At 36.6% G+C, this 10,053-nt stretch overlaps 2 protein-coding genes across 2 annotated transcripts; both read right to left on the bottom strand.

Annotated features, from left to right (window-relative positions):
• Positions 1–116: 116 nt before the first annotated feature.
• LOC107712800 (patched domain-containing protein 3-like) lies at positions 117–5,379 on the bottom strand. The gene is given in 4 exon segments (XM_016518131.1): positions 117–2,204; positions 2,293–2,438; positions 3,789–3,910; positions 4,476–5,379. Coding segments are annotated over 4 exon segments (2,949 nt in total). The 5' UTR covers positions 5,208–5,379; the 3' UTR covers positions 117–255.
• A 1,041-nt stretch (positions 5,380–6,420) lies between these two features.
• On the bottom strand, positions 6,421–9,454 carry LOC107712786 (retinol dehydrogenase 12-like). Its single transcript, XM_016518123.1, has 7 exons — positions 9,314–9,454; positions 8,878–8,990; positions 8,631–8,786; positions 8,440–8,544; positions 8,141–8,350; positions 7,169–7,361; positions 6,421–6,889 (listed from the first exon to the last, which is right to left on the bottom strand). Exons 1-7 carry the CDS (start codon positions 9,325–9,327, stop codon positions 6,787–6,789), a joined length of 894 nt encoding a protein of 297 aa, XP_016373609.1. The 5' UTR covers positions 9,328–9,454; the 3' UTR covers positions 6,421–6,786.
• Positions 9,455–10,053: the final 599 nt, after the last annotated feature.

Genomic DNA, 10,053 nt, shown 5'->3' with positions numbered 1-10,053 from the left:
GTGTGTACATTAATGAGGAAAAAAAAATTAACTTAAATGATTTTAGCAAATGGCTGCAATATAACAAAGAGTGAAAAATTTAAGGGGGTCTGAATACTTTCCGTACCCACTGTATGTTTTAAAAAAAAAAAAAAAAAAAAAAAGTGTCATGTTGTCACCTTGTTGATTTAGATTTACCTCTGTAATTTTAATTTAAACATAGAAAAGGTGGTACACATACAAACATATTTTTAAAGATAATAAAGTATAGGGATTTTACAAAATGGACAAATCAGAACCGTTAAGAGTGGGCACATTTGAATCTTGAATGTGGTTACTATTTCCTAAAACACAATTTTGGCCTTCTGGGCACTGTTTTGATTGACGTTTGACTCTTAACATGGCATCATCAGATGGTGTATACATGCGAACCTCATAGGTCTGACTGTCCACTCTGAACATTGGGATAGTACTTGCTACACGCATGTGGTTATCTTGAACATGATGGTTATTGTCGGTTATCATCCATATGGCAGAGCAGGGCTGAGACTGACATGTTTGGTGATTGTCTGGTGGAAAAGTATGACTGTCGTAAATTTCTCGCTCTTTCAGCTCACCATCCTTTGCCTTTGCTTGAATATTATTGGTGTGGCTGTTCTTCATGGCCTGCTCTTCTGGGCCCGACTTGTTCTTAGCTGGTGTGCCACTACACATCTCAAAAAAGGTCAGAAAAACTGGGATAAATGTTAAGCCATGCAAGAGACCAAAGAAGATCACCAAGAACATAATTTTAAAGAAAGTTCTAAAGATATAGTTCTTCGAGGCAGACAACACAACCACCCCAAGAATAGTAGACACAGCCCCCTGCAAAATAGGGTACCCTAAATTAAACAGGGCCTCGACGGCCTTTTCATTTGCACTGGGTTTCTTATTAGAGACAACGGCGTAAGATATATGAGCAGAGAAGTCTACAGAAAAACCAATGCAGACGACAAGAATGATCATGGAGATGGTGTCTAAATGAACATCCCACAATGCCATGAACCCAGTGACCCCCACAATGACAGATGCGATGGAAAAAGTCACCCAGAGAGAGCACAGAGGGTTTGGGATGAGGAGAAGGGAGATGAGCAACATTACAGCTGTTGTAACCGCAATGTTCTGGATGGTGTTGCTGACTATCACCGCATACTGGTCATGGTAGATGAAGGCGGGCTGGTACACTAGTAAAGGCACAGGGCACTTTTGTGCTGTCTCTCTTAACTTATTCAACATATTCATCTCGTCCAGGGCGGTAGAGATATTTACGGTCTGTACGAAGAAGCGAGACGCGTAAATGGAGTTGTTGGTGAAATTGACGTCCTGTTTGAAATCGGAATAAAATCGCAGAAATCTTCCCAAATTATCTTTGAAGACGTCTTCGGCACTCAGATTGAGTTTGGCGTGATATCCATAGTACTTGTATGATTTGATCCAGGAGGTGAATATATCCTTTTCAATGAAAGATACATTTTTGAAATCTTCAATGCAAGTTTCAAGATCTGACATGTACTTTTCATCCCAATATGGAAATTCCCGTCGGATGACAACCATGATGTTTGGCCCATATTCAGAGAAATATGCCTTCTCGTTGTCATAATATTTCACCACGTAAGAATCGTCAGCTGCTAAATTACGGAGATCAATTCCTTCTTGAATTTGGAAGCAGCCATAAATGCTGATAATCAAATAGATGCAATACAACACAATCACAAAGACCTTCGTCCACGATTTCGTCAGAAATGGACCGTAGTATTTTTTAAAGAAGTGATTCATTGGTTGTACCTCCTCTGTGCCAGTATGGGGGTCATAAGCGCCTCCAACGCAACATAATTCATACCACTTCGACTGACCCACTGGACACTCCTCTGGTACTTCCTTGCAGGTCAGCCAATGCTTGTTGCTGTTTTCTCGCCGTCCGTTAAGAACGAGGAACGCTCCAAAAAATGTGATGCTGTAGATGTAGCAGAAAAGGATAGAGGTGCTGGTGTACAAGCAGAAAGAGCGGACGGAGCGGAAGGGCGTCATGAGGCTGATGTAGAAAGCGAGCACGTCTGTGAACGTGGTGATGGTGATCGAAATGGCTGCCTCTTTGTACGTATTAGACAGACGAGACTCCACTCGATCGTGAACATTCGTCTGCTGCCAGCAGGAAATGAGGATGAACATGTCATCCACTCCGATCCCTATTTAAAACACATTTTTAAAAATCAGTGTTTAATCTGATAATATACATTAACACAGAACAGAACTGGTTTTATAGTAATGTTTTACCTAATATCAAGAATGGAGAATTAGCAACTGTCATGACAAATGGGACACCAATGTGTAACATCATCCCAAAAGAGGACAGAACAGCGAGTCCAGCAGAGAACACCCCAAACGTAGCAACCCATACTTTGTTTCTGACACAGTCAAACCTGGAAAAACAGACAAAATAGATATTTTTCTAAAAGATTCCTCTCAGTTAAAGGGGTCAAATGATGCGATTTAAATTTTTCCTTTCTCTTTGGAGTGTTACAAGCTCTTGGTGCATAAAGAAGATCTGTAAAGTTGCAAAGACTAAAGTCTCAAATCCAAATAGATATTCTTTATAAAAGTTAAGAGTCAGCCACATCTACCTAAAACGGCTCGTTCTAACACGCCCCCACATATCTACATCACTATGTGGAAAAATTTGCATAACGCCGCCCAAATGTTAACGCAAAGAAAGAAGGCGTAACTTTGATTCTCGCTGTAGTATTGTTGTTGCCGCTGCCGCCATGTCGTGAAGGCGCTGTGTGCTTCGTTGTGAAAGCGAAACTACTTTGTACAAGGCATCATCACCATATGGCAAGGGGCGTAAGATTTCCGTCACACGCTTGAGGTATTCGGTCAATCACAACGCTCTGGATAGCTGGCCAATCAGAGCATACCTCGCTTTTCAGACCAATGAGGTTTGTAAAAATCGACGCGTTTCAGAAAGGCGGGGCATAGAGGAGAAACAATAATGTACAGTATGTGGAAAATAATGTGTTTTTTGAAAACCTTAAACCGCATAAACACGTCATTACACCAAATACACAAAATAATGTTCTTTTTAGCAGCATCATATGACCCCTTTAAATTAAACTTAAGATCTATCCCTCAGTTAACAACTGTCACAGATGTTGTCAATAGACCTTAACATGTATTTAACTCATTCATTTTGAACAAATCTTTTTTGGAATCATTTTCAAACAAGAATTGTTTATTTATTTTGAATGCAGTTGGAATTTGGGGGTTGAACGAATCATTTCTGTTTCCTATACAGAGCCTTTAATGTGAAAAATGAATGACGAAAGACTATGATGAGAAGATGAAGTACAGACTCGAAAGGTGAACTAATCAGTAATCACTTCTGTTTTGCATAATATATCTTTGGGTTTATTAAAATGACTTCTAAATTTGGAATATGATTAAAGATTGTGTTTGTGGATGTGTTTCACGATTTTGGCTTTTTAATACATAACATTTTAATTTAATTCCACTCAAATGACTTAAGATTTGATCATTTTGCTGAATGAGATTCAAAGATTCAATCAAATGATCCAATTTTCCCATCACTAATCAGAACATTTCTTTAAACTTATAAAACAATTAGAATGTATATTATCTAGAAACAAAAAGTCAAATGTGGGTTCTGAGAACATGTAAAAACATCTGCACAGAAGCCCCAGTAAAAACAGGTAGAAGACATCACACAATACTCTGGGCATCAGAAAATAGCCTAATTATTCAAGTTAACATACCTCAAACAAGAGAGAATGGAGAATGCAATGGCAATGACGTATGTGATAGAGAAGAGAGGAATTACATCCTTTGTGTTTGCCTCAAATTCCACCTGCCTTGACAAAGATGTGGAATGGGTCACCTGAGGATGCAAATTATAATACTGACAACATCATTTTAGCTTTAGCTCAGGAATAGTTACAAGAACATTTTCTTATTTTAATAAAACTAATTTTAAACAACAGCTGCAATATGAAAAGGATAAATAAATTAAACTTTTCCACCAATATCGCCCAGAAAAAAATAAATTATAATTCATTTAGCTAATGTTGATCAATAGGGGCACAAAAAATCTGCCAGTAAATAGCCTACTATAGGCCAGCATCATTTAGAATAAAAATAAAATTAGAATTTAAATTTAAATATGCTACAACCTACCCCAACATGACATTTTGTGAAGAAGAAGAAAACAGACCCAACAGTACATACTAAGGTCACTTGTAAAACTGACCCCAAAATATATGGCATCATAAACCATTAATTTGAAAACGACATAAAAAAAAGAAAGAAAAAACAAGCATTTGTGCAACTTCATTTTTGATTCAAAACGTTATAGTTACTGATATACAGTAGGCCTAGAGACCTTTTGACAACAAGCCCCGTTTGTCATCAATAAAGTACTCCAGCAGTACATAAATAAGACCTACCTTAATGAAGTTTAGTGATAAATTGGAGGGAAAAACCTTGAGGAACTCATTCAGCCATAAATCTGTTCTGGAGCGATTATCCTCCTTCAGGAAATAAAACAGGCGCACTGCTTTTGCACTTTTAATAACAGAAGATTTTATATTCACTCCACCAACCGAATAGCCCAAGAAAATGTACGAGAATCCGAAACGAAAGAACGGAAAGGTGAGCTCGGTCGTTTCTAAATCATTACCATAATATTTGTAAATATCCAATATCTTATTGGGTGTACATTTCTTGTATAGTCTTGCGCAAAGTCCCTCGAAAGTGAGCGCCTCGTGACCCATGGACACATTCAGCTCCTTGACCTTTCTGTCTAAAGTTACGAGCTCCTGAAAAACAGCGTCTGTGAGGATGTTGGAGGATCTTGACACCGCTATGAAGGACGCGTAAACTCCATCCGTGTAGAGTCTCTGGTTGGAGAACACCGAGTCGTTCTTCGGAAAGTTCTGCTGCACGAACTGCCTCTCCAGTTTGGCAGGACCGTTCACAGGTGTGAACTAATCCTCAATGTCATTGGCCTCACGATCTTCTAAGAAATAAAACCCACTCCCCAACACCGCAGAGATGAACAGAGGAGAGATGAAGAACCACCACGGGTAAGTTCCCACAAAGCGACCGAACTTCTGGAAGCAGATGGAGATCGGCTTCTCCACGCAGTCTGTGGTGCATCCAGCCATGTTCACCGGCATTTTAGAAAGATTCAAAGAAAAGTTTAGTGGGGAGAAAAACCTGGGCTAAATAAACTAGATTAACTTAAACCTAACTTTCTCTGTATCTGGATTTTGTCTGAAGCATTTTAAGTTTAAACTAGCTATATAAACTAGTTAAAAGTTGATTTAGAAGGAGCTTCATAATGCATACGGGGTATTTGAATATCCTGACGCAGTTTTGCGTGAAAATCTAGGGAACAAGCCGAGAGCGACCACTCACGGGCACATTCAGCAAATTAGATTTAGACTGACAAAATAGCCACAAAGACATATTACTAAAAAGTTTGAAGTATGCTTATTATATATATATATACTTATAAATCATACCATTCCTAACCATCCAATATTTCATTTATAAATATATTAATATTTATATATTATTAATATGTGATAATTTAGCATTATATAGCCTAATGAAATGATATTTGTTTAAGTTATTGTCATAGTGTTCTCAGAACTTTTAATAATCAGTCACATGATCTGATCTGCATTTAATAAAAAGCTTAATTTCTTGCTGGTTTATTGAATAAATGCTGGTTTGTTTACAACCCAAGTAAAATATATTTGAAAAAAGTTGCCAGCAATTAGTGACCTTTTTTGTATGTTCTCCTGCATCACACTATATTGGGCAACGAATTGTTGCCATGGTGACGGGTCACAAGGAGAGAAAAGCTGAAGTTGAAGGTCGTCATGGCGACTGGGTCAGGGGAAGCAGAGTTGCCATTAGCGGTTGTCATGGTGATCGGGTCACAGGAAGGCAGCGCTGATTAGAGGTTGTCATGGTGACTGGGTCAGGGTGAGAGCTGAGATGAGAGATTGTCATGGCGACCGAGTCTGAGTTTTTTTTTGATCATATTGTTTTTGACTTGTACTTAACTGTTTATTTCCAATTTATTCTACATGTAACTTCATGTTTCCAATGAAGTCTATAATATTTTCCTTAAATTTAAAATATATTTTGGATTAAATGGAATAATCTTTATTAAAAAAAAAATGTAGTGAATGAAAAATTAATTATATAGTATTATGTTTTTTGGTCCCCCCGCCCCCCCAAATTACTTCGTGGACAAAAACTATGTAAAATGCAAAGTACAATATCCAAAGTAAATATATGTAAGTCAAATATAAACAAATATATGTAGAAATATTATTTAATATTTATTTATTATTCTCTTCTCCTTGGGTCATACAAAATTCAAAATGAAAACCAGGACACAAACATGTAAATATATTAAAAAATATTCACATATACTCACAGTACATTTTTTCAATGGCCTGAATCTGACATTTACTTCTTATATCATTTAGTGCATAAATATGTACCTGTATTATATAGAAAATTAACTCACTTAAGCAACCTGAGACCAAACTCTACAAAATATGTTTAAATTTTACATCATGTATAAAAGCCCATCATATTTGGTTATATTTAGTGATCTTTTATGCTAGTGTGTTTAATATTAACTATTAGTATTTCTGATTTTGACAGTAGATGGGCCAGTCTTAGGCAGACTGCAGTAAGACTTCATCAGGACTCATCAGGAAGAGAGATGAGTTTTCACTCCCATGTGATGCTGAGCATCTTACAGCTGAGTTCCCAGAGGCGCTGGCCAACCTCATCATCCATTGCAGCCTGGGAGCATTTTGCAGGTGCGCAGTCACTGTGTGGAGAGCAGGAGACAGGCGAGTATGAGATAAGATGGTCTAACAGACAAATTAAACATGCCTGAACTGTTGCAGTTGTTTTATGAACACGACCTATTGGAGTTGTGTGTATTTATGTTGTTCGATTAACAAGAAGTTAATATTAAGTGACTTACATTTTAGACACAACAGTTGTTGTTTTTGCTATATTTTGACAACATAAATAGTTTCAAACAAAGCCACATCAGAACTATTTTGTGTCTCTGAGCAATACATAACGTGTAATATCCACTGACCTGTAATATTTGCCGCTCTCTGTCTCCAGTTCAGGGGCCACGGCGCAGTAGATGGTGGTCTGAGCTCCCTGCACAGATGTTTTGGTGAAGGGCTTTGCCAACCACATGGCAGCTTGTTGAGGTTTATTCAAGTGCCTCCACAGTTCAGTCTGAACCACTCCAGGATGGAGAGCATACGCTGTTACTCCAGTACCTGAGACATCACACAAAGACCAGATGAGAAGGATTATTAGGATTATTTTAGCATCAGTTATATTATTGGAATAGAATAACTTGAAGTGCAAATGCACAACCCAGGACAGGGTCAGAAATTATTCAGTGCCAGGGGCAAAAAAACCAAAATGATTAAAAAATATGTTTTCATTTGTTATCTAGCATTTTATATGTTTTATAATATTCTATTTTAGTTCTATCAAGTTGGTTTAGACCAGAGATGCCCAAATCACAAGAGAGAGGAAAAATAAGAAAAAAAGGCATTTATTTTTAATTGATCTGTTTTAATTTTTTTTATAAGTCATTTTGTTTATTTGTAAATTTTAATATAATATAGTTATTATAGCACAATATTTACTTTCAGCCTATGGCCCTCAATTAAGATTTTTTGTTCCATCATAGTAAACACTTTGGGCACCTCTGGTTTACACATTTTATTGACCATCAAAAATTGATCCAACTGAAGCTTTTGACAGAAATCAAAAGCTGTAAATGTGTATTACAATATATGGTAAAGGAAGAGCAAAAACAATATTTAAAAATAATATTTCTGACACTAACAGGAATTAAATTAAATTAGAATAATAAAAATAATACAAATAAAAATTGTGCTTGAACAGATCACGTTTAGATTAATAAAAAAATTATATTAAAATTAATTTAAAAATAAATAATTAACAAATATTAAAATAATAAAAACTGCTTGAGCAGATCATATTTATATTTAGTAATGTAAATATAATTTTAAAAAAGACATACCTTCTAGTCTTTTGGCCAGAGAGCGAGTGAACAGAATGTTTGCCAGCTTGCTCTGACTGTAGGCTTTCTGTTTATCATAGTTCTTCTCACTGTTGATGTCCTCTAGGTTGATGGTCCCCCATTGGTGTGCCATGGATGAGACGTTAATGATCCTCGCAGGCGATGATCTTTTAATCAAATCCAATAACAGATACGTCAACAGGAAGTGACCTACAGGAAGATGAGCAGTGCTGATGTCTCCCTTAATTTCTTTTAAAGTTAAAAATGGTGTCCGATTTGGACAAATTACATATGCTTACCCATGTGGTTCACCCCTATTTGCATTTCAAAACCATCTGCTGTCTTTCCATAAGGACAAACCATCACACCAGCGTTATTGATTAATATGTTAACTTGTTTTTCCTCTGAAAGACAACCCAGTTGCATGAGTGTAGTGCTATACAAGGAAGACATTTATAAAGGAATTTATGGTGTATCCAGGTGATCTCACCTTTATTGATGTTCTCTGCAAATTCTCTGATCGATTTGGAATCTGCCAGGTCAAGCCTGCAGGCAACTACATCCTGGTTTCCTGAAGCATCCTTAACTTCCTTCAGGGCTGCATCAGTTTTCTCCATATCTCTGCATGCCATAATAATACGTGCTCCTAAACACAGGACATCAGTAAGAAATAAAGACAACATTTTTTCATCTGACAATATATCAATATTAAACTGTATAGAAATAGGGCTGTTTACCTCTCTTTGCCAGGTCGATGGCTGTTTCTTTGCCAATTCCAGTATTAGCTCCAGTAATTATAACTGTTTTACCGTCAAGTCTGGCATCAGATGACCACGAACGAAACATATTTCTGAGTAGGAAAGGAAAAGAAAAAATCTAATGCAATAATATTACTCAACTTGGTTCCTATGGGCGTTGGTTTGGTTTGATATGACAACTAGCCTAGTTTCACGTGCTCAATGGAAAAGTATTGAAACATAATCCTTTATGTTTTGCCCAGTCATGTCTGCTCTGTCCTCGATTCAAAACATCTGAAATATTTTCATCATATGAATGAAAATCCCTTTGCTTTACTTCCTTGGCAAAATGACTGTAACGGGTTATTGAGCAACATTTTACTGTCAACGTCTATAAAACATCTATGAAATACAACATATACATTTCTGTTCATACCTTAGAGCTTGCATTTTACGATGATTTGTATCCAGACAGAAAAATATGAGAGTTTTATAAAACTATCAATAAGATTAACCAGCAAAAAACAAACAAGGTCTGATCAAAACTCTCGCACTGTAACTAGTGGGAGGAGTCAGATGACGTTTAAGGAAGACTAGTGGAATTGTAGTTTGCGATTGGTCAGACCCATAAAACCCCGCCCTTTATTACGTATTTCTATTTTTCTTTCCAATTGTACAATCATTTTTGAAGGCAAAAGTATTCTAGACTTTTATATTTATTATATGTCAACATAAATATCATTAGTATTTGGAAAACGAAGAGAACTGGCATATTTTAGGTTTAAAATGGACTAGATGACGTGATTCTTGGTTTAACCAGGAGATGTCAGTAGATGCATGGTTAAGAAATAAGCAGGCGTCTGAATATTTTCCTCGGAGTCCGAGTTCGATTCAGATTCTGAGCTGGGAGGGAGAAATAAATGCAGTTATGTTGAGTCAGACTCAAACATCTGAGACCACAAATGGGAATTCTTCTTCTTTGCATTTTTCTAATTTAATACAAATGTCGATATATTGTGTTATACTTATATATAAGGCTATAAGCAATTTAAGAAATTTAAGTAAAAGGTTAAATTGTACATTGAGTTGTATTTTTGCTTTAACAGCAGCGCTCATGATGGTATTACATTTGTGTACAATTTGATGACAATGTTCTATAACTTGAGTTTTCACCTG

The sequence above is a fragment of the Sinocyclocheilus rhinocerous genome, unplaced genomic scaffold (genome assembly GCF_001515625.1).
Source record: "Sinocyclocheilus rhinocerous isolate Xijiao unplaced genomic scaffold, SAMN03320098_v1.1 scaffold1740, whole genome shotgun sequence".
NCBI classification, from domain to species: Eukaryota; Metazoa; Chordata; class Actinopteri; order Cypriniformes; family Cyprinidae; genus Sinocyclocheilus; species Sinocyclocheilus rhinocerous.
The sequence above is the reverse complement of the archived record's forward strand: the minus strand, read 5'-3'. Positions and strand labels throughout refer to the sequence as shown.

Bases quoted from the DNA above. Each gene is read 5' to 3' on its own strand.
- LOC107712786 (XM_016518123.1), bottom strand. The intron at 8,545-8,630 runs GTGAGATCACCT...GTTGTCTTTCAG, and splicing joins TGCAGAGAACATCAATAAAG to AGGAAAAACAAGTTAACATA. The intron at 7,362-8,140 runs GTATGTCTTTTT...GTGATGTCTCAG, and splicing joins TCTGGCCAAAAGACTAGAAG to GTACTGGAGTAACAGCGTAT.